Raw genomic sequence first — 24,353 nt, forward strand, 5'->3', positions numbered from 1 at the left:
GGGCAAAACCTGTTACATATTTTATTAACTATTAAATTCATAGGCTATAAAATGTTATGTCATTACCATGAGATTCTATATCTTATTTCTTGATTGTGTTTGACATCTTGGTTAAGAAATTAAATGGATATTTTAGATAATTTGTTAGGAAAAATTCCTAGTTTGGACAAGGCGAGCAGGGGTTGCACAAACTTGGAATTCGTAAGGTATCAAAGGTCATATCATTAGAAAGAGATCCTATATCTTCTTACCGGCTTTCCTCGATATGTTTGACATCTTTGTTAAAATAATAAATGATTATATTAGATAATTTGATAGGAAAAATTCCTAGTTTGGACAAGGCGAACAGGGGTTGCACAAACTTAGAATTCGTAGGGTATCAAAAGTCATATCATTAGAAAGAGTTCCTATATCTTCTTACCGGCTTTCCTCGATATGTTTGACATCTTTGTTAAAATAATAAATGATTATATTAGATAATTTGATAACTATTACAGAAATCCCTTCCTAGTTTGCACTAGTTATGCTTACATACGCCACAATCGCCATTAAGTATAGTTGAATAAGCGACTGTTTTCAGCGTGCCCAATATTGAGATTGGTCAGCCAAAATGGGAAATCCGCAGTTTGGGCAGCACGATCTTGCAAGATCCAAGTTGTAAGATTGTGCACGATTCCAAGTTTGAGTACAACACGCACACCACACACACGCACATGCACGTGCGCGCAACAAGGAACACAATATAAAATATTATCGATATGCAATTATAGCCCCGTATTAATCTCTATAATTATATTATCTCTATAATATCCCTAGCCGCCAAAATATTATCAAGGTATATGTGTTATATAATGTTCAGCTGCTATTTCTGGCTGCGAAGATTTTACCATAGCGATATATACATCAATGATAGGATTACTTACTACACCATCAGAGTGTGACACGGATATACAATTGCTGTGTGCGTTCGTGTCCGCTTTCTTCATTCTAAACCTATATCTTTCTATAAAATTTATCATGATGAGATGAAAATTGGCATTCCCTCTTGCTTAATGAAGCCTGTTCGCTGCACTCGATCATCTGAGCGTGATCACTGTTTTCGGCACGTGCACACTTCTAAGGATCTTTTTAACTTTAGCTTCTTTGTTTCTGTGATTCCGTATTGGAATTCCCTGCCTTCATCCTTGGTAAATTGCAAACTTGCAACCTATTCCACTGCGATCCGCAGTGTGGATCTATCGATTTGATCCACTTCTCTCTCCGTCTTCGTTATAGTCCCCAGGACTTTTGAAGACTAAATTGATGAGGTTATGATGTGCGTACATACTATTGGACTATGCCCCTGATAACTAGAAACCACTATTGGCACATAAACTATTATTGCAAACGGCGTTTAAAATTTCGGCTAGGTTACATCTTGGAGTAATCATTCTGAATGATTACTCCAAGGTTATATGCGCATAGCAGCATAGGCATGCGTTCCAGTTTTTTCCATTTCCAATTCATAGAACTGCTTGTGCATCCATAGCGTCAGGAGTGTCATAATATAGCGTGCAATGATTTATGGTGTCAGCATAACTTGTAGTAGTAGCCCATGTCGCATGCACTTGGGCCGTTCAAATGATTGGTTAATGTATGATCAATATGAAAGGTATTTGAAATGATTGTGCAAGAAAGAGTAACCAGATATGATAAATTTAGCAAAACATTGGCAACAAAAGTCATAAAATTCGTAGTCTTGAAACGGCCCGTTGATAATACAACATACCATTCTCTTACTAGATTGCAAAATGTAGTAAATCATTTCTGGGAAGAAATGGTGGCCCTGAAAAGGGCCGGTTGGTTTCACTGGTACAGGCGTCGATTCCCATTTAATGGGCCTTGGCAGTCTTCTTTGGCAGCAGGACAGCCTGGATGTTGGGCAGGACACCTCCCTGGCTGATGGTGACTCCGGAGAGCAGCTTGTTCAACTCCTCGTCGTTGCGGATGGCCAGCTGCAGATGACGTGGGATAATTCTTGACTTCTTGTTGTCGCGAGCAGCGTTACCGGCCAACTCGAGCACCTCGGCGGTCAGGTACTCAACGACGGCAGCCAGGTAGACGGGAGCGCCAGCGCCAACCCTCTCGGCATAGTTGCCCTTACGAAGATGACGATGGATACGTCCAACAGGGAACTGCAGTCCAGCGCGACTGCTTCTGCTCTTTCCCTTTGCTCTCACCTTTCCTCCCTTACCACGACCAGACATATTGATGACAGAATGTATACGGCGACTAAAACGGACGACACTGTATCCCTAAACTTCACAAGGCCCTATTTATACATCTAATGAGGATTGTACCGACCTTCACTCCCACCAATAGGCAAGCGCGAGATGTTTGTACTGGCGCGAATAAGTTTCTAACTGGCTAAACAGGTGTGCCGAGTATCTGGTTTCCGCTGCTTCTCGCTTCGATTGACACGGATAATGGACATAATGGGGTTTGAAAATGTCAGGTTCCTCTTCACAATCCGCCCTGCTCCTATAAATAGGGCCGAGCGTCTACCGCTCTTACACATTCACTGACTGATTTTGATACAACACGTATCGTACACCATGCCGCCAAAGCCAAGTGGAAAAGCCGTGAAGAAGGCCGGGAAGGCTCAGAAGAGGCCTACCGATGGCAAGAAGAGGAGGAAGAAGAGAAAGGAGAGCTACAGCATCTACATCTACAAGGTGCTGAAGCAGGTTCACCCAGACACCGGCATCTCTAGCAAGGCGATGGGCATCATGAACAGCTTCGTCAACGACATCTTCGAGCGTATCGCCGGCGAGTCTTCTCGTCTGGCGCACTACAACAAGCGCTCAACTATCTCGAGCAGGGAGATCCAGACTGCTGTCCGTCTCATCCTTCCGGGAGAGCTGGCCAAGCACGCAGTATCTGAGGGCACCAAGGCTGTCACAAAGTAACTACTCCAAGTAGAGTCAACCGCCGTACCAGTTAACCAACCGGCCCTTTTCAGGGCCACCATTTCTTCCCAGAATTGATTACTACATTTGCAAACCTGCTCCCATTATAAATGGTATTACGATAATAAACCCGATGACCGCCAACCAATCCAATGGCTGCGTCTATACCTGCATTCTGTTATTGTATTTATATCATTGTATTGGTATTATCATACAAGTACAAAGTTATTATCATTTAAGTACGCATCGTCTGCTACTTCTGAGATTGCCTTAATCCATTAAACTTGTGGTTTAGATTCAAAGGGTTCCCGTCACTCACACTGAACATGAATTTTGTATTTCGTATATCTCTCACTGCGCTTATTCTTATACCTCTCTCTGTCGGATATATCACTACGATTTTTAGATATTTTGTTTCATGATGGAGAGAGAACGTAATTCTATATCCATAACACTCCGTAATATCATTGCTGACATTTCTCTTATATTTAGTATTACATATTGGCAATGTCTCGCCAAAAACAGTTCTATTAAATGATATTTTGCATTCTATACTTTGTCGATTGCTCAAGTAAAGCATATAAACCTATACATTCACTGAGAATAATGCTTTTAGGCCAAGCACGCAGTATCTGAGGGCACCAAGCTTGTCACGAAGTACATACACCAGCTTTAAGTAGAGTCAACCGCCATATCAGTAAACCAACCGGCCCTGACAGGGCCACCATTTCTTCACAGAAATAAACTCTACATTTTCAAATATTCTTAAATCTTAAGTCGTCATGCAATATCGTTTATTATTGCATTTAAACAAATGCTACTTCCGAGATAGCCTAAATCTATTGAATCACCGTTTTACATTCAAACGGCCCTCGCCATTCGCAATGACCATAGCTTTAGGATTTCGGACTTTTACGTCCCTGACATCACTCATTCCCTATGCCCTTCTGGTCACTTTCGGGGATTTAACTATTCCATTAACTCCAATTATTCCAACACTATAGCATCTATTTATTGCACCGAGTAAGTCAGACCATTGTCAGACCATAAGTCTCAATTCTAATTGGTAACTAATGTGTGCACTATGTCGCCAAAACAGTTGATGTGTTAATGTTATGATCAAAAGTATGGAACCAAAATGTAAATCAGTGTGCCTTTGACTTAATTTTCTCTCTGTATATCCTTGGTAACTAAATTCTTGAATTTAAACTTAATTGGACAATTGCTTAAAAAAATATAATAAATATACGCTGACACATCCTCATAAATTTGAAAGCAAATGCTCAAAGGTGTTCCCGGAGAGCTGATTTGTCCCATCGTACTGCTTATAATGTGTGTCCGTTCTCGCATGTATATGATTAGTTTTAACTGGTTTCCTACTATATGGCGCAGCTAAATCAAGCTAGAGACGAATACATCATTCCTGAACGCGACTGTCAATGAGTGTAATTTAATGAACTGTACTTTGGTTTCCAAATATAGCTTGGGTAGCATGGCCTACACGGTAGCCGCCCAACAGATGGCGATGTCTGATAACCCACGATACGGCGGGTATGAGCAATTAATGGACAGTGCAGTGGAAAGGGCGGGAAAACTTGCGTGTAAACACAGATCGAATAGCAATGTGCCCAGGCTTTCCGTCTCATAGACAAAACAAACCGAATCCACCAAGTGTTAGTGAACGAAAGTTTTAATTGCTTGTTCGTAGATTATAATTTGCTGAGCTTTACCAAAACATATGTGAGTCCTAATAGACTACATAATGACAAACATTTGGCTCATCGCTGTAGCATATCCATTATTATCTGAAATAACGTGTCCTGCAAATTGTTTTAATGCAACTGCAAACATATATTGTTATCGTTCGTGTCTGTAAAAATTACGATAGATTCGTATATTAAAAGATCATATCTAAAACCACGAAGGCAATCGGTCATGGGCAGTTGAAGAGTGATGATATACATTTCTCCACATTCGCATACGACACCCGTAAACGGGAGTTACAAGATTTACAATTGATGCGTCATTGCTTAGATTCAATCGTGTATAAGAATCCCATATTAATAAGGCAGTTAATATAGCAACGTAGAAATCATTTCTGGGAAGAAATGGTGGCCCTGAAAAGGGCCGGTGTGGTTTATCAGCTGGTATAATCAGATCGCTGATTTAGCCGCCAAGAGTGAGAGAGATCTGTCGTTACCAAAAGAGCACCGAGCTGCTCATCCGCAAGCTGCCCTTCCAAGGCCTGGTCCGTGAGATCGCGCAAGACTTCAAGACTGACCTGCGCTTCCAAAGCTCCGCCGTGATGGCTCTTCAGGAGACTAGCGAGGATTACCTCGTTGGTCCTTTCGAAGATACCAACCTGTGCGCCATTCACGCCAAGAGAGTCACGATAATGCCCAAGGACATCCAGCTCGCTCGCCGTATCCGTGGCGAACGCGCTTAAACACTGCGCATGTACCAGTGAAACCAACCGGCCCTTTTCAGGGCCACCATTTCTTCCCAGAAATGATTTCTACTTTGCTTTACCCACCACCCCGAAGAACTGAGAAACCAAATGTGATGACTATTTCACAACAGATTGTGTAATGATGAAGTAGGCAATCGATGCGTGCTATACGGGAATTTTGGCCCTGCCAAATTAATTATGACAAAATAAGTGTAGGATACCATGATTTTTGCATATGAAGTGTTATAACCATAGCAACATATAGAGACAATAGTATAATATTTCTCTGGTTATAACACATCATAGGCGTATTATACCTGTATGATGTTTCTGACAGCGGACCACGGGATAATGCTATCGCTGTCGACAGTGCGACTAAATGCGATTAATGTGATGAACATTAATTACGATGTTAATTTACATCTGATGCTCTTCTGGTGTGTGTGTGTGTGTGTGTGTGTGTGTGTGTGTGTGTGTGTGTGTGTGTGTGTGTGTGTGTGTGTGATGTTGTTGTGTGTTGTGATGTGTGTCGATCGTGTGTGTGTGTGTGTGTGCGCGATGAAGTGTGTGTGTGTGTGTGTGTGTGCGTGGCGTGCGTGCGTGTGTGATCTGTGTGTGTGTGTGTGTGTGTGGTGGTGTGTGTGTGTGTTGTGGTGTGTGTGTGTGTAGTGTGTGTGCGTGTGCGGTGCGTGTATGTGTGTGCGTGTCGTGGCGTGGCGTGCGTGCTGTGCGTGCCGTGCGCGTAGCGTGTGGTGATGTGTCGTGTGTCGTGTGTGTTTGTGTGCGCGTGAGTGTGCCATGCTGAAGCACGTGAAGTATAAATTACCTACGGTGACGCCCCCTAGCGGACGCTACAGAGATATGGTCACGATCAAAAAAGCAGTTATTGATGCAAATAAGTATTCCTAACAAGAATATCTTCAAAAATATATTTATCATCTACGCCGCAAACGTAAAATTGAGGTAGGGGCCTATATCGTATGTGTTTACATCTTTATGAAGGCTATTCGCCTATGGTTATGATTAGTAAGAAACAGGTTATTATTTGAAGACGCGGGATTGGGACCTGGGTTTTGGGCCAAACCTGAAAAATATTGATATCTATACATGGCAGTAGTTCCTAAGGGGGGCACAGAGGGGGCCGGCCATGGCCCCCCGCTGAGTTGAATTGGGCAGCAAAAAAAGAAAAACGTGTTTCACACTCTTGACGTGTCTCACAGGACTTGGCCACAATCTCCTGTGTTACTTCTGCATCATGCTGGAACACGAGACATTCTCTAAAATATGGAGCATTGATCAAGTCTAAACTCTCGTTCTACAAATGACCCAGCGCACAGATTCTCTGCTCTTCATTCTCACTTTTTCGTTGAACAGCGAGTAGTGATATGACACTTAATAGTCACACGAACATCTTCAAATGTCTGTCGCAAACAACTCGACGAGAAGACTTGAACTTTGGAATTTGTGAGATTTCTGCAGCAAGGACAAAACACATGATCTAAAATAGAACAGCAACAAATTCTTCTTTGCGTCAGATGATTGTGTTGTTTGCAAGCTGACTTTGATTGTAAATTTTATGGTTTGAACTCTTAAATATGGAACAGGAAGAAAAAGACAATGGGAAATGCTTTGTGAATAACTTGATATATTCGCAACAGTATAGACGGCGCATTTGGCTCACACCGTCGTTTATTATTATCAAAATACCGATTTTCTAACACTTAGTTAAAGATAACTGTTCTCTAATCAGAAGGAGGCAAAAAACGAATTCTTATTCATGTAGTAAAAAATTTCGTTTTTATCATTCCTAATAGAGGCGACGAACTATTATTGGCAGCCACCTTTTGTTTTTATTTGAAATTCAAATTTCAATATGATATTTAGTTCTTCATCAGAAGGAAAAGCAAAAACATTTTTATAGGACGAACAAAATGTTAAATGTGACTCTTTAACGCTTGGTGATTCTAAACGATGCGTAAATCTTTTGTAATTTAAATAAATTGCATGTTTAATCAGTGCAGATTACCAACACATCTAACCTGTTTTCCCATAGATAGCTTTAATTTCGATATCATTCAATATGCCCTCTACTTTTTCTAAAAATAATTTAACTTTTAACTTTTTGATATGAGGAACTTGAAACAGTTTGATGACGGATAGAATCGCAACATTGCATGGTAACTGCTAACAGAAACACAAATCAAAACTAATTCCAATATTCCGAATCAGGGTGCTGAAGAGGAACATGAGGCGTAGCTAAGGGGGAGGGGGGGGGGACACGAAGGACGCGCCGATGACTCCCTCTTGATCGAGAGAACAAAAATTAAGAGAGAAGGGCCTGAATGGGATTGGGTCATACTACATATTACCTACCCTAATAATGAAGAATGAAATGCGACAAAAAAATTACCATTTGAGAGATGCACATATTTTCAAAAATTACCTCTACCGGGGACGGGAAAAACCCCTCCGCCGTTGAGAATAGCTTCACATTCACTGTCTATTGGTCGCTTCACTCATTTCTTACCCTCCTGAAAAAAACACTGGCATCGTAGCAGCCATTTTTCCACTGTCTATGTAGCTAAGGGTCCACCAACTGGTCGTGTGTAACCTCAGAGCCTTCCGGCACCACAGCCAGGTGCCATCGTCCCACGTTGATCGGATCGGAGTGGAAAAAATAAAAAGCGAGGAAGGGGGGTTATAGGGGATTACCATATGCCAATTCTCATATAAGTTACCCCTAATACTAAATTTTAGTGTGCAGAAAATGCCATTTTCATGCACGAATTTTCAAAAATCTCCCTACCGTGGGAGGGGGGATACCCCTCCCACACCCTACACCCTCGGTCGCTTCGCTCCCTCGCCTTGGCCCCCCCTGTTTCAAATTGCTGGCTACGCCACTGATATCATATATATATGCCTCGAAATATCAGATCAGAAGTTTTTCGTGAATGAAAATTGAGTAATGTTTCGTTTGCTGTCATTAATTATTTTTTATGCACGATGCTAGCAACGGACAACGGCATATAAATATGTACATAAGATTTCATTTTTAATTGCGGGGAATTGAGATATCGTGAAGCGAGGGCGTCTTTGAATTATTATAGTGTAAGGTATAGGAATAGAGATTTATCGCACAAAATGTCAGGAAAGTCTGTGCTCTCTATTTTAAACGTATACAATTCTCAAAAGATATAATTGAAAATTTCAAAAAACATCAAGTAGGGCCTATACGCGTACAGGGATCTGACGCTCTCGGCTATGCCTCGTTGCAAGGAACACTGTGCAGTTGTTATTGATAGTAGTTGAAGTGGAGTATTAATAATGTAATTTTTGACAGAAAATCACTTGAGAGCATGTGCTCTCTAGTTGAAATACATGATTCCAATAAAATACTATATATTTTGCTTTTATTATTACATTGTTATACGATTTCGCTTTAATTTTTGTCTTTAGCAGATATAAGGCATGCGCGTACAGATTTCTGTCGCTATAAGCTATGCCACGTTGCAAAGAATTTAGGAAAAGCGAACACTTGTCATTAGTGAAGCATCAGTACTGTTATGTTTCATATCGAATTATTCGACATTATGCGCCCTCTGGATAAAATGAATACTTAAAACAAAATGCTAGGCCTATATATTTCGTTTTGTGTCATACGCTATTTTTCATGCACAAGGCTAAGGCCGACAAACAGCATAATATAAACATGTACATAATCTTATTTCCAGTTATATTGGTTCAAGCTTCGAATAGAGCCACCTATTGGAAGAACTTGACAGTTTCGGAAAGGGGTTAAAATTCCACTTATCAAAAGCCTATTACAAACTAATGTACAAGAATTTTTGGGTGAACCTTGGTGATTTATAATTAGGATAATGTATTTAACTTGGTTACGTGAGGTGTCAAACCAAAGTGAACAATAATCACTGTTGGCCCATGGCCTATTACGGGTAATTGAGATGTTGCGAAGCCAGGGCAGGGCGCCTTTGAATTAATGTGAGGCATTGAAATGCAGATTTATTGTACTTTATTACATATGTAAATATATATATGATATAATATATGCCGTATAATCGGTGGTTAACAATTTTCAGGGTCAAAAGGTCACCGCACAGCGACTCTTTGCACACGAGTGGAAATTAAATTTAATGGTAATTTCAGTGAAGTGATGAAAACGGTACGTCACCACCAAAACAAAAAAATCTCCTATTGGCCGGTCAGACCATGTCTTCCAAAAATATCTGAAATCTGTCCTTCGCCCCACTAACCTTTGACGTGTTAGCTCCAATTACGCCATCATGATGAATTCTGTCACACCGAATCTGTATACCGAACATCAAAAGCATAGATCAAGCCGTTCACATTATGCACCACAATTCTGCGTTTCCTCAATGCCGGTACTACCTACCTATAGCTTCCGTAAATGGGAGACGCTTCCCTCTTCATTCACGCCTCATGACTTTTGAACACCCTGAAATCAGGTTCGACCTTTCAATGCCATTTTGGAGTGTCATCCTTTACACCTTGAATTTCAACATCGTACGTCGACGTTTATATTTGTGTCTATATATATATATATATATATCCGTTGACAACGAAAAGACGGACGCTCATGCTATTATTGTACAAGCTGTATCTGAATGTGACAGATATGCTAAACATACCAACAAACCCCACAAAAAGTACCAACAAACCTTTCGATCATTTTACATTTTATTTTTACAAGATTAAAATTTAATAATAACTTTCTGAATAAAAACATTTCCATCTCAAGGTAACGTTTGCCTGTAACCTACTTACAAGTACACACGCACGCACGCACGCACGCACGCACGCACGCACGCACGCACACACATACATATGGTGAAATATACTTGACACTAGTAGCCAACCGATTAAACCATCTCAAACCAGCAATAACCAGTACACACTAATACAGGTCAATTACGCTACACCGTTTATACGAGTCTCCGTGTGGGTGCACGCTAAAATGTCGCCTTTGTGGCATTCCACTACTAAGTATTATCTTTATAACGTCACATCGCAAAGCTGATTGATTAGAGCTGCCTATTAATCACACCAGGCAGATGAGTTAATTGACAGTCCCTAATCAGCATTTCTCACATAAATGTTGTAACGTCAGATGCAACCATTGAGACTCATTGAGATCTCAAACCAGTCGTGATGAGTGTTACCAAGAATATAGCTATAGATGGTATCACGAATATATATATATATATATATATATATATATATATCCAGTAAACATAGACACCATGATATACACTCACACATAACGGCGTGCACACACACAACGGCGTGCACACACACGCACGCCAGCGCGCACACGCACGCACACGCGCGCACACACGTATATGTCAGTATGTATCATAGTATCTACGTGTATAGATATATTCACGGTGAAGCTGTCTCAAAACAGTCACAGCCAGTCACTGCTACAGACATGATCAGAGAGGCGTATCTGAACCCAGCCATGACCAGCAGATGCCTGTCTCAAACCATTCGCAGCCAACCAAGGCCTAAAACTAGCAAGTGTCAACTAGTTGTAAACTCTTGTAACCCCATCCTGATTCAACTCAGTATTTGCTTTTGAATTTGTTGCATGATTTCACATCTTTACAGCGTGGCTGCATATAAGAATATAGTATGCCTCAACGAATGCCATCGTAGTTACAGCGAATACAAATCCTACATAACAGCACTGAGAGAGGCTAATGACATTGCAAATATCGCAACCATCTTCATCGAAATGCCGGTGAATGACACACAGGGAAAGTGACCGTTTACTCTCCCTAAGCACCAAATAAATGTATAGATGGCCTACACAGTGTATTACGTTTATGGTAAGAGCACAGGGATGGTTCACGAAACAGTTACTCACATTACCTTAACCACACATACTACCATCTTTTTAATACCATGATCTCTCTCTCTCTCTCTCTCTCTCCGTAAATATATATACGCACGCACACACATACGCACAGAGATGGATGGATAGATAGATAGATAGATAGATAGATAGATAGATAGATAGATAGATAGATATAGATATAGATATAGATATAGATAGGTAGGTAGGTAGGTAAGTTGGTAGGTAAGTAGGTAGGCAGATAGATAGATAGATAGATAGATAGATAGATAGATAGATAGATAGATAGATAGATAGATAGACATCTAGATAGACAGATATGCTCACTCATGGTGATATCTTGACATTCCAAATAGAATTGGTACGTTTCACATTAGCAAAGGGGTATACGCCAATAAATGTACTGTAGTTGTACATTAGTATTAACTGTGGGCGCGCATTAGACATACATAAAAAAACACAAGAATCCGTCTAGTCCTGAAGTCATATTTTATGCAACGCAAACAGCTCGTGAAACGAACCTAAAACAAGCTTGTACATACCTACGCACGCACGCACGCACGCACGCACGCACACACACGCACGCACGCACGCACGCACGCACGCACGCACGCACGCACACACACACACACACACACAGTCACACAAGTTTGCACGACAATACACTAGTTCTTAAAACACACGTACAAGTGCTTGCATCTTGTGATCGATTGGCGCGATACTTTAACTGCTGCATCACCAAATCATACAACACGTATAAAACACCTACAAGGGAGTTGTCTCACAAAAACTATAAACACCGTAAAGAAACTAAAACACGTAAAGAACGTATAACGAATAATTTCAATCTAGCAGCAACTAGATTATAGAGAAAGGACGCTGGGATATGAATAGTGTGTTACTTATGTCACTGTTGTTTTCAGTGTTTTTTGTTACTTTTTGTGCTTGTCATTACTCGTTGTTGTTGCATGTTCACACATGAGATCTACGATGTTATTCGCGGCACCAATTTATAATGGCTTCATGTATAATTACCAAAATCAAGTGTCAAATGTAAGGGTAAAGCAATGCCACCAAGCATAATTAGGATATAACAACCTGATTGCACCAGCAGAATGTATGAACACGTATGTCTTACATACATTCATCCAGTCAAACTTATATATAAGGGATAACTCAAGAAAAACCCCAATATATCGTTTATAGACAGGTGTCCACTAACACAGGTTCAACGGAACCTTTGTTTCATGTTCGTGTTCTCTCGCCTTGTACGTAGCCACGAACTCACTCTCCTTTTATCCATTAGATACAGTTTGCCCTTGCAGCATCTCTTATTGGAGAGGATTCTGTGAGCTGGATGTGTAACTCTTCACTCGCGAGAAGTGGAACGGAGGATAGCTCTTACCATTCAGCTCAAACTCACTGATGCTGTCCTGGCTGTTCCTAAGGGTACAGAGAATTAAATATTATCGGAATGATTGGCAGAAAATTTGATATGAATATTTTTACCATGTAATAGTTGCGTAGACTACTGAACCTTTTTACTCCTAAAGGAGCCTAAGATTATTCACAAATGAAAGTGTCAATGACACTGTAGCTCACCTTGGGTGTGATAGAAGAGGGAGGGGGATATATAAAGCAAGAGTATATATGGCAGAACTCCCATTATATAGCATATCTCCCATTATATACTCTTGATAATGATACATGCATAAGTTTTGATGCGAAAAAAAATGTTTCAGATCTGAAAGTCTGAAATCTTGACGAGAGATGGTGCTACGCCTAAATTATGGCCATTTTGGTTTTCGAATATCGCGTAAATTAAAACAATAAAATATTCCAGTCAAATTACTCATACTGTAACGAAGAATCTAAAACACAATATTACTGTAACATATGTCTTACAGATGTTTACATAGAGTAGTCAGTGGAGTTAGACTAGGGGTTCTTTTAGTAATAGTCTATCTAGACACAGCATCGCGCATTTTGTGTGGCCACATTGATGTTACAGGGAATTGGATAAACGTGTTTTAGGTTAGGCAGATTCTCGAGTCATTGTGAAATAGGGGTGCAGATCTTGTGTAGACATGGCGGGGGTTTTGAGAAGGACAGAGATGTAGGAGTGAAGTAGTCTGGTGGTGGTCGGGAGAGTAAGCACACGCGCTTACGCGTGTGTGCGCGTTTATTTGTCTCTTTGTGCAAGATGGACACATTGTGTGCGAGCATATATTAAAGTTTATTCAGGTTACTACACAAGTTTGGATTTCTTCTTCATCATTTCTACATCGAACATTAATTCAACGTTACATTACACGTATATAGGTATGATTGTAGAGTTGTTGACCAGTTAGAAGAAATAAACGTAATAGGACGTTGTCATCTCTCCCATAGGAGTAACAACTGTTTTGGGGCTAGCCTTACACATTCACATACGAAAATTTAACAAAATCGAATGAATTTAGTTGGCCATTTTCATTTTTGCCAAAAAGTAGGCGTGGCTCGAAAGTAGGTCGACTGGCGTGCTCCAAAATAGGAAGTTCAAATCTCTCCCATAGGAGTAACAACTATATTCAATTTGAAACATGTGGGTCAAACGGTTCTTGAGTTATTGTTGACCATAGGCAGACACTGAAATGCATATGGTGAAATTGCCAAAATCTACCTAATTTAAAAAAAATATCAAAACCCGTGTGATATGTTTTGGGGCCAGTCCTTATTCATTGACATACTAGAAATGAGCGTGGCTCGAAAGTAGGTCGACTGGCGTGCTCCAAAATAGGACGTTCAAATCTCTCCCATAGGAGTAACAACTGCATGCAATTTGAAACATGTGGGGCAAACGGTTCTTGAGTTATCGTTGACCGTAGGCAGACACTGAAATGCATAATGAAATTGCCAAAATCTACCTAATTTGCATAATTTAAAAAACAAAACAAAACTTGTGTGATATGTTTTGGGGCCAGTCCTCATTCATTCACATACAAGAAATGAGCAAAATCCATTGAACCTGAACTGACTTATGGCAATTTCCATTTTTGCCAAAAAGTGGACGTGGGTCGAATGTAGGTCGACTGGCGTGCTCCAAAATAGGACGTTCAACCCTCTCCCATAGGAATAACAACTATATGCAATTTGAAACATGTGGGTCAAACGGTTCTTGAGTTATCGTTGACCATAGCCAAATGTTGACGGACGGATGGACGTATGACGGACGACACCCTATGTCAATAGCTCATCTTGACGATGTTAAGGCGTAGGTTATTTCGAGGTGTATAAGCATTTGGTAATTCTTCTTATTACTATTTGAAAATAAGAACGCAAATGCATCTAGAGACGAAAAATAACAGAAATATCGGCTAAAAAATGGTGCCATATTTGCTAATTAATCTAATTCATTGCAAAAAATAAGGTTACAACATGTAAGATGAGCATATCTGCCTTACTTATGTAGGGAATGAAAGTCAAATGGAGTAAGGTTCACATTTTATACACTGTCTTGGGAAACTTTTCACTCTGAATAAATGTTCACGAATATACCGTTTCAGGTGATTAATGTATCGGCCAAAAGATTTCGATTCACGATGAATAAACAAATTTTAATATAACCTAAGACTTCAATATGGCTGCTCATCTTTTACTGAGCCGATGAGACGAAACATGGAGCAATCGGCAATGGCTTATGTGAATGTCAATCACAGAACAATGCTAATAAGGAATCGCCGTACCCTATTGCATGCACGGCAAGTATACACATAATAGCGTGAGCCTATGTATACTGAATGAATGTGCATCCACTGCCGTGTTTGTGACTGCACGACCACGGTTCGTTAACAATTAACGAGTGTCATTGTAACGAGTTGCCGACTCTCATTAACGACTAGCGTATGGCAGTCGCGCGCTCACTCCACATACGTAGGTTCACGGTAATACGAAAGTAAACGATTCTTCCATCTTACGACTCCATATCAAAGATAGAGCGACATAGAAAACTCACTTGTTCAACGTGTGGATGGAGTAGTATTGCCAGGCGAGTTGACAGTGCGTTCGCATCCCGATGTTCTTCAACTGAAATTCCTGGTAACAGATCATCACAACATGACATGACGTTGTTGTTGTTGGCCAGAACATCGCAGTGCTTACAGCACGATTCAGTTTAGACTGGTTCCCTATCCATAATGTATCACCACTGCATGTGCAACAGCGACTGAAAGGCGGAACAGGTATGGAACAGCGTCCATTTTGGTCCGAAGGAAAAATCATTGCTCCGGTGACATCCTATATTAGGACAATTATATCATTCAATAACACAAATGCACAAAAAATAACTATATTAACGATTCAAATTCTTGCGAAATATTTCGTACGCGAACATACACGAGTTTCCACCTCTCGAATAGCATGAACCACCAATATGGCCGCCGTTTGTTTACACGTGACGCATAGCAACGCGACACCTCACTCATCGCTCGCGCGCGTAGCACAACGCACCATGTGGAAGGTTCGCTCGGACTCGGCCTGCAGCTGCTGCTGGTGCCGCTTGCGGTAGCGGCTGTAGTAGTTGCTCTCGCGCTCCTTGTGCTTCTTCACGACGACGGTGATCGCGTTGGCGACCATGCGGTAGTGGCCGACCATCAGCGCGGTTGTCTTGCCATCGCGCGGCGTGCGCAGCTTGGGCAGTGTCGCCGGCGGGTCGTCAGGCGTCGTCAGCATCATCGCAGTACCTGCGAGCGTGTGCAGAACGTAGGTGGGTGAATGACACCGTCAGAACGGAGGTAGGTAAGACATAGATGATACGGGTTGAAGGACACGTGCATATAACACTGGTAGAACGGAGGTAGGTAAGACATAGATGATACGGGTTGGACGACACGTGCATATAACACTGGTAGAACGGATGTAGGTAAGACATAGATGATACGGGTTGGACGACACGTGCATATAACACTGGTAGAACGGAGGTAGGTAAGACATAGATGATACGGGTTGAACGACACGTGCATATAACACTGGTAGAACGGAGGTAGGTAAGACGTAGGTCACACATCGTCAGCATTGTAACATGTAACACATCGTCAGCATCATCGCAGTACCTGCGAGCGTGTGCAGAACGTAGGTGGGTGAATGACATCGTCAGAACGGAGGTAGGTAACACATAGATGATACAGGTTGAATGACAGGGGTGAATGACACCTGCTTACAACCCCATCAGAATGGAGGTAGGCAACATGTAAATGATACGGGTCATGCAAATAACACCGTCACGTCGCGTTAGCATCATTGCAGTAAAGGCAACGTTGTAAGCAGTAATGCCATTAATTTGTGCACGTAAATAGCACAGGTGAATTATACCCGTAAATAACATCGGTAAATAACACAGGTAAAAAATGTAGGTACATAACACAGGTGAAAAAAGTAGTTTGAGATTGCCACCAGATAGTAGTAGCTGACAAGAGCTGAAAATAACTACAGTAGTCACATACTGCAATCTGGTGGCAAGCCAAATAAATATCATTGAACATTGAACATTGGCGAACCGTTTCAAGCAAGTCAATATACTTGAACTTATCTCGATATCAACCAACTTGCACTATTATCATGACAGTTGATGAACGTATTTCGACACACATGTAGCGTCTGTGATGCATACCATCAGGCCAGAAACGCAGGTATCTGTAGTAGTTGACGGTGTGCCAAGGTCGGTAGAAGTTGTCGAGGGACTGCTCACCATGCCTGACGTAGGTTGTCTTGCTGATGTAACAGCCTGCAATGCACCAACACACTCACGCATGTGTCGCCGTGCCTGCATTCACAGGTTTTGTACATGTATGAATGTAGATGCACCCACCCAAAAGGTTTTTACACCTGAGGCAAAACGTTTGAGGAAACGTTCCAGTTTTCGAGGATTTTAAAGATCCATTTTACACGACTGCAAGATTTTAGCTGAATACAATAATTGTACCTTGTCTCGCCCAATCAGTGATTAGTGAACAAACATTTAGATTAAGGGAAATTTATTGTCTCTCATATAATAAAGACGTGCTCCATTCCTACGATCAAACATAATTTACACAAACTGAAATTTGGCAATTTTCAACTCTATGAATGCAGGACTTCTATGAACCCTGGTATATGCATGTATACAAATGCCTATATGTACACGCATGCACACACGTACATGTAATTACAGACATGCATACACATGTCTTGAGCGTTGTCTATTATATCAAATTGTACAACCCGTCGCTGCAGAATCATATTTTGGCTGGCAGCACGTTCTCTAAGGGTAAACGACGACTTTTGTTTGCCCGTAAAATTAGTGAGAGTATGGGCAGCGGTAGAATTTATATAATATTCATTCAGAAGCTTCGGCTGGGATGCGAGTTGTGTTGTACTCACCGTTGTACCTGACATGAGGACGTAGAATGTACATGTTCCTCCAGCTGCCGTACGTGGTTGGGCTTCCACAAGTAACTCCAAACACTCTACAACGAGATATTTGTGAAAACCCGAATAAGACATCTACGAATGACAGGCATTCTGCAGGACGATGAGTGTTGCCATCCACTGTTAACTCGTGCAAAGATACCCTAAAAGTTCAGTTTTATCTAACCAGGGTCATAGCGCTAATTTAATGGGTAAATTTTGACCAAGGTGAAAACACAGCAGGATTAAAGCTTTATTTTGCTTAAAGATACTGCAAACGTTGCTTGAAGTAAGTTGTGATAAATGGTTTGGAGTAGCTGAGGGTGCATTGAGGCTTTAAGCAAATTCATTATGTTATAGTCTCCCATTCACATATTTTTTCACATTTAAAACAACAACTTACGAATACATTTATTAAAATCTATGAATTAAATACTAGATATATGTGATGTTTTTATTCTATTTTATTATCTATTTATATACTTTCATAACGTTTGCCTTTACAAGCACTACATACGAACACCGGCCACCTGTTCAATATGGCCTCGAGATCAAGAAAATAAAATTTCAATGATTAATTAACTATTTAATAAATATAAAATGTCATTTTAATTTTAACTCAAACTAAAAGGAATACTAGAGACTGCAGTGCTCACTTCTCGCAGGCAAGTCGCCAGATCTCTCGGTCTCGGGCGCAGACGTAGAAACCACGGCTAACTCCGGCAAGCTGCTCCAGTGATCTCATGTCCAGCTCAGATGACACGACCCACTTGAAGATGTAGACTAGGACCTCGACTGGCAGTGCCGATATGTGGACACACTGCACCAAGATACAAGCAACAAAGTGAATTTGTTTTGCCTCTATTCATGGAGCATAGGATCTCTGTTGATACATCGCTTTGGTTTCTATAACTTCGCCCAGATCGCAGATGTGCAGAAACTGTGAAAGAAAAACTTTCTAAGACTGTAAGATTTTAGCAAAAATGAAATCGTTGGCCCTTGTATTGTCCAATCCGTGATCAGTGAATAAAGTCTTGGATGAAGCAACTTTACTGCCTCTCGGGCAACCTTCTAAGATCAAACATAATGAAATCTAATTTTGCAGGCCTTCCAAGGACCATAGCCTATTCTCCAGCACTTTCCAGAGCTTGAAAATTGTATTTTAAAATTCCAGGCCCTTCCAGATTTTTCCAGGGCTCATACGAACCTCTGAACTAGCAACTGCACTATTTACCTTCTGCTCTGACTCAGGATGACAGGTCTTGGAGACGTCACCCTGCTCAAGCTTCAGCATGTTAAACTTGGCCACTAGGGCCTTGCTCGGATCTTGTTCAGCGTCGTTATCTCCAGCCTCCTCATCCTCGCTGTCCGACTCTCCGCTCTCTGTCATCGTGTCCGAATCCCTGCGGAAACACTCGTAATCATCACTACCTCGTCATGTAGCATCCCACGTATTCTTTCAAGATTTCAACTGTCAAACGGGAGCCCTTGTTCGGATTTTCGTTAATGCCACGGGCATAGCGTGTTAATTTTGGGCAACCATTACAAGTTCTTCCCCTGTGTCCGAATAATAAGAAAAGGCAATGTCGCCACTTTTTAACAGTTTCAATAAATGTCTGACATTGTTATAATATTAATTCTGAACGTCCAAATCCCTGCAATGATTAGCAAATTGGAAATCATTCATGATCACCTGACAGATGTCAAATATTTCAATCTGTCAATCGTTTCTGACGTTAAAATAAACTGCCATCACATGCCTCACACTATACTCCACCGGCAGCCTCATATTTTGCATCCCAAATCATAATCATAAATGTTTTTCTAGCTGTATACTACAAACTCACTCTTCGCTCTCATAGTCGGTCTCACTAATCTGGTTCCCCCTATTCTGGGAGCTTTCTTGAATCCGAAACTCAATATCGGGCACTAGTTGTATTGCGCGCCGATAGAAACCGATCGCTGAAATGCAACAGGTAAAAATACTTAAAAAAGAGGAAGAATTAGGTGTGTTTATGCATGTAATTGAACCTATTTGAATCTGTTTGCGAGATCTAAATCATTTAAAGGCAGAAAATTTTCACAAATACAATTGATCTATCCCATGTTGTGTGATTGACAAGAAGCTCTAGCCAATCATTGCTGCGATAGCATCTTTCACAAAACAGTGCTTAGCAACAAAGTGTCACAACGCCAAAAATTTCGCATTCATACATAGAAAACACGTACGGTACACACTGTGTGAGCTTGACCGACCTCGCAAACATACTCGGGCGTGAGTGGTTACCTTGCTGAGACGGTTAAATCAATAGTGGATATATACAGTGGAACCCTGATTTTACGCGCCCCGATTTAACGCGAATTTGGATATAACGCGATAAGTCGTTGGACCCCCTTTCTTTTGCTCTTATATAGCCACGTACATATAACCCCGATTTAGTGTGACCCCTCTTGTTTTGCGATGGCATTTTATGGACCCCAACCATCGCGTTACACTGTACCTTCATAGAGGTTGCCACACTTCTCAGCATCCACACCCTGCTGAAAGAGTTCTTCTGCTTGCTCTGCTTCATTAGGCTCCTGCCTCGTTGATGACTTCCGCCTCCGCCTGCAATAAGTGCATTCACACACGTAACTCGCTATCAACGAGGCCCTTTAACCAATTTCAGCGAGTCTCTACCTCTGGAATTTTAGTTTGACGTTTTTTGCGGGGAAACAGGTGAAATGCTACATGCCTGCCTCCGCCGGCCGTCAGCTCCTGTTGCCACTGCAGCCGGAACTGCTCCAGACGCGTGTCGAGGCTGTTGCTCACCGTCGCCGCCGGCGACGACTCAGCCTCCTCATCCTCACTCTCCTCGTCGATCCCTTCCTGAGCACCTTCCCCTCCATTACCGGCGGCTGCCGCTCCGTCACCAGCATCCGCAACGTCGGCCACGGGGATCGGGAAATAATTGTCCTGTGCGTTGGAAAATTTGACGTAGTCTCAGCATAACAGGGGGAAACAGGAAATTTGGCTGTCTTCATCTGCCAAATTTGCATCATAAAGCACAAAGTGCATTACTAAGGTCGATGTTTACATAGTGTGTGACCATTGTAGGAAACATTTGCTCGTGAAGGATCTTAATTAAATTACAACAACAATAACAACAACAACAACGGCAACAACAACGTTAAAACAATATAACAGGATCAGCAGCTACAACAAAAAGAATAACAACAACTACAAATACAGTAACGAAAAGAATAACATTACAACAACAACTGTCACAGACCGGGGGGGGGGGGGGGGGTCTGGTATGTTTTAATTAGGTTACTGAGGAAAAATCTTTATTTATCTAGCTTGGAATTTCTATAGGTGGGTTTTAAAAGACCACATGGCTAGATATTATCTAGGGTATTAAATTACAAAAATTAGAAGATGGTGAAGTATTATATCTGAAAAAGATTGGATTTAGCTGTTTAGAAATTTTCAGCAAAAAAATAATGTGTTAGCAATGGTGCGAATAAATGAATAAAAATACACAGAATGCTAAACTCGCCAGAATAATCTTCTCCTATTTGTTCTTTTTCTGTTGAACAGACTATAGCAGGGGTAGAAATTAACTTTTGAACACGGGAGTCCAACAAACTCCCTACCATCAAAAAGAGGGAGTCCGCAGCAAAATGAGGGAGTCCGCAGTCTGAGGTTCAAAATTAAAGATATTATCAATAACGCATGTGTTTGCATGCCTGCCAAATTTTATTTGGACATTAGCTGAAAAATACGGTAATTCCGCGAGGCTGTGCTCTGGAACGAACTAGTTAGTGATGGCAGAATTTTCAGGGAGTCACACGGACTCCTGCATATGTCAAATCAGGGTGTCCGACAGTAAATCAGGGAGTATTTGACTCTGGACTCCCGTTAATTTCGCACCCTGCTATAGCCATTTACATTTGGCAAAGTAGGAGTTTTCCACAGGAATTCCCCACATTTCGTGTTTATTTAGTATTTACCATCATTTTATTACTGAAAGTGAAAGTGAAACGCTTTAACTTGCATAATGCAAGGGAATAAATTTCTTACAAAACAAAGTGCTTTAGTCTACTGCACAGTTTAGTACTAGCAGGAATAGTATCATTTAGTACTACTAGTACTAGTTAGCCTCGCTGTCCCGTAAAGTTTGGACGCTCACCCAAAACTGGACGCTGCTAATTAAGTGGGCATGTGCGCAGGCGACTCTTGTTTTGCAGGGCCGTAGGCATGCTCAGGGTTCTCCCCAGGATGAAATTTAAACTGGGGGAGGGGGAAGGGGGGAGGGTAGCGGGAGGAAGGGGGGAGGGGAAACTAAGGGGGGTCCGGGGGCCTGGTCGAATGGGAATTCTTGCCGAGGTGGCCCCTCAATTGCCAGTAGCAGCAGCTATGGCAATTGCAGCAGCCTCCAAAGCTGACTCACTCAGCCTGTTCCTCATGTAGTTGACTATGCGCATGTGTAAACTGCTCAAAAGAGCTCTCTGCGGATTGGCTTAGCAGTGAAGGTGACCAGTTAATCACAGCAAAGCACACAAGTGTGCTTTGGTTACTGCTCGCAAAATGGCGGCATCAACAAACAATCGATTACCGCACTGTCAAACTTTTATTGTGGTGGAATTTAATCGGGGCAGAGGTAATTTAAACGTAGCGCAACGATTGAAACGGGGGGGGGGGGAGTTTTCCCAAATGGGGCAGGCGTACCCGGTTTGCGCAACGTAGGGAGGGGCCTGATGCTGTTTTGTTTTTCTCTTGTTTGAATCTTGTTTTGCAGGGCCGTAGGAAATAGTAGCCAATAGCCATGCTCTTTTGTTTTCTTTTTGTTTCGCCTTGTAACCTGACACACATAACAGTCTTACTAACTTACTACATATTGCAAATTGTTTCAATCAAATGTTTCCATCAGTGACCGGGTTACCCGCCATGTTTGTTTATTGCGACTGTTATCGATGGGCGAGATGCGCAGATGACTACTACTGGCAGTACTGCACATGCTGTCCTTGCTGAGCATGCGCCCTTGCAAAACAAGAGTCGCCTGCGCGCATGCGCACTTAGGAGCGTCCAGTTTCGGACGAGCGTCCAAACTCTACGGTACATCGCTATCATCATTATGCAAACACAAAAATAGGTTAATTAATGGATTTTTCAGGACGCCAGCTAGTAGTACTAGTAGGTCCGGTAGTTGGAGCTACCAGAAAATGCGGATCACGCAAAATGCGGAGCACCTAGTGTAACACCGCAACCAACGCAAATATTTATCGCTGGAGATAACAAGTACTACTACTAGTAGTACTAGTAGGCCTGTATCGTAGTATTTGGATGCTCGCCCGAAACTGGATGCTCCTAAGTGCGCATGCTCTTTTGTTTTTCTCTTGTTTTATTTTTGTTTGAATCTTGTTTTGCAGGGCCGTAGGAAATAGTAGCTATGCTCTTTTGTTTTCTTTTTGTTTCGCTTTGTAACCTGACTGTCTGACACACATTTAACAGTCTTACTTGAGTGACCGGGTTGGCCGCCATGTTTGTTTATTGCAACCGTTTCGATGGGCGAGATGCGCAGATGACTATACTGCGCATGCTGCGCATGCACCCTTGCAAAACAAGAGGCTCCTGCCCGCATGCGCACTTAGGAGCATCCAGTTTCGGGCGAGTGTCCAAATTGAAATACATTTTGCACAAGGGAGAGATATAGTGATCCGCTAGGGGACGGCTCTGATTGGCAAATTTTGTCTCTTATTTATTTTTATTATTTTTGGCTAATTTTGTTTTATTTTAGAATTAGGGTTAGGGTTAGGGTTAACCGATTTCTATATCCACAACACACTAATAATATGCCATCTAGCAGATCACTATCTCTCCCATGAGACCTGAAATACTATTACTATTACTATTAGTATTACTATTAGTATACATCCGTTGACTGTTTAACACTGCGCATGCCCTAAGCCTAAGGTCAAAGGTTGGGAGGAGTTTCCGTTCCAGAAAGCGCGAGTAAAATGCGCGAACAATGGCGTTAACGTGTAGTGTGAAGGGCTGCTCAAACGGATCGTATTGGCTTAAGAAAGACTTTTACAGCATGCATTGACTATAATTTAAATGTATCAAGTGTCATGTCACTCAGGTCATCCATTATCGGTGCTGTATTCTCTGCTACATGCACTGTTCTTCGACACAAAGGTGAGTGACCTGCGTATGCAAGGCAGATAACGCATCGAGATAAACAACATGGCGGAGTTTACCCGCACATCCGGGCTCTCGCGGAGATGCGAAACTAGCGGCGCAGAACATAGGTGCAGAACTGTCAATTTGGGTGTATTACTACGGTACACCGTACTGGATCTGGATAGTTTACTGCGTAGCCCACGGTTACGTGGATTATAACGCAGGGACATTCCGTAAGGAATTAACGTCCAGGGATATAGCTAGCCATGAGGTGTGACCTAGCTTGGTGAGGTGGTAAGCCAGGTAGTTACCCTTTTAGCCGAATGGCACTGAGGGTGGTCACAGCCAGAGTTCCTTTGCGTCCTCAGTGGTTCTTTTACGTCCCCATTGGCTAGAAGTTCTGGAGACGGTACCGCCATTTTACGTGGTCATCCGAACCACGGGAGATTCACAGTCTCCTTTGTAGAGAGCCAG

At 41.8% G+C, this 24,353-nt stretch overlaps 4 protein-coding genes across 4 annotated transcripts; 2 read left to right on the forward strand and 2 right to left on the reverse strand.

The window, feature by feature from the left end:
* Positions 1-1,819: 1,819 nt before the first annotated feature.
* Positions 1,820-2,330, reverse strand: LOC106805684 (histone H2A-like). Its single transcript, XM_014807377.1, has one exon. It carries the CDS (start codon positions 2,244-2,246, stop codon positions 1,872-1,874), a length of 375 nt encoding a protein of 124 aa, XP_014662863.1. The 5' UTR covers positions 2,247-2,330; the 3' UTR covers positions 1,820-1,871.
* A 203-nt stretch (positions 2,331-2,533) lies between these two features.
* LOC106805685 (histone H2B 1-like) lies at positions 2,534-3,500 on the forward strand. Its single transcript, XM_014807378.1, has one exon. The coding sequence runs from the start codon at positions 2,595-2,597 to the stop codon at positions 2,946-2,948; it is 354 nt and encodes a 117-aa protein (XP_014662864.1). The 5' UTR covers positions 2,534-2,594; the 3' UTR covers positions 2,949-3,500.
* Positions 3,501-4,440: 940 nt separating this feature from the next.
* Positions 4,441-6,703, forward strand: LOC106805672 (histone H3.3-like). Its single transcript, XM_014807361.1, has 3 exons — positions 4,441-4,452; positions 5,119-5,371; positions 6,618-6,703. Exons 1-3 carry the CDS (start codon positions 4,441-4,443, stop codon positions 6,701-6,703), a joined length of 351 nt encoding a protein of 116 aa, XP_014662847.1.
* Positions 6,704-11,762: 5,059 nt separating this feature from the next.
* On the reverse strand, positions 11,763-23,237 carry LOC106805673 (F-box only protein 9-like). Its single transcript, XM_014807362.1, has 11 exons — positions 23,214-23,237; positions 20,449-20,669; positions 20,215-20,321; positions 19,561-19,675; positions 18,948-19,116; positions 18,370-18,533; positions 17,687-17,772; positions 16,938-17,051; positions 15,779-16,011; positions 15,285-15,364; positions 11,763-12,733 (listed from the first exon to the last, which is right to left on the reverse strand). The coding sequence occupies exons 1-11, from the start codon at positions 23,235-23,237 to the stop codon at positions 12,622-12,624; spliced, it is 1,425 nt and encodes a 474-aa protein (XP_014662848.1). The 3' UTR covers positions 11,763-12,621.
* Positions 23,238-24,353: the final 1,116 nt, after the last annotated feature.

The sequence above is a fragment of the Priapulus caudatus genome, unplaced genomic scaffold (assembly GCF_000485595.1).
Source record: "Priapulus caudatus unplaced genomic scaffold, Priapulus_caudatus-5.0.1 Scaffold123, whole genome shotgun sequence".
Classification (NCBI taxonomy): Eukaryota; Metazoa; Priapulida; class Priapulimorpha; order Priapulimorphida; family Priapulidae; genus Priapulus; species Priapulus caudatus.

Excerpts from the sequence above, each read along its gene's own strand:
- LOC106805684 (XM_014807377.1), bottom strand. The coding sequence starts at position 2,246 with ATGTCTGGTCGTGGTAAGGGAGGAAAGGTGAGAGCAAAGGGAAAGAGC.
- LOC106805685 (XM_014807378.1), top strand. The coding sequence starts at position 2,595 with ATGCCGCCAAAGCCAAGTGGAAAAGCCGTGAAGAAGGCCGGGAAGGCT.
- LOC106805672 (XM_014807361.1), top strand. Across the intron at positions 5,372-6,617 it reads GGACATCCAGCTCGCTCGCC|GACTTGGCCACAATCTCCTG; the intron begins GTATCCGTGGCG and ends CGTGTCTCACAG.
- LOC106805673 (XM_014807362.1), bottom strand. The coding sequence starts at position 23,237 with ATGGCGGCCAACCCGGTCACTCAA. Across the intron at positions 20,670-23,213 it reads CGGCCAACCCGGTCACTCAA|GACAATTATTTCCCGATCCC; the intron begins GTAAGACTGTTA and ends TCCAACGCACAG. Across the intron at positions 15,365-15,778 it reads CCGAGCGAACCTTCCACATG|GAATTTCAGTTGAAGAACAT; the intron begins GTGCGTTGTGCT and ends ATCTGTTACCAG.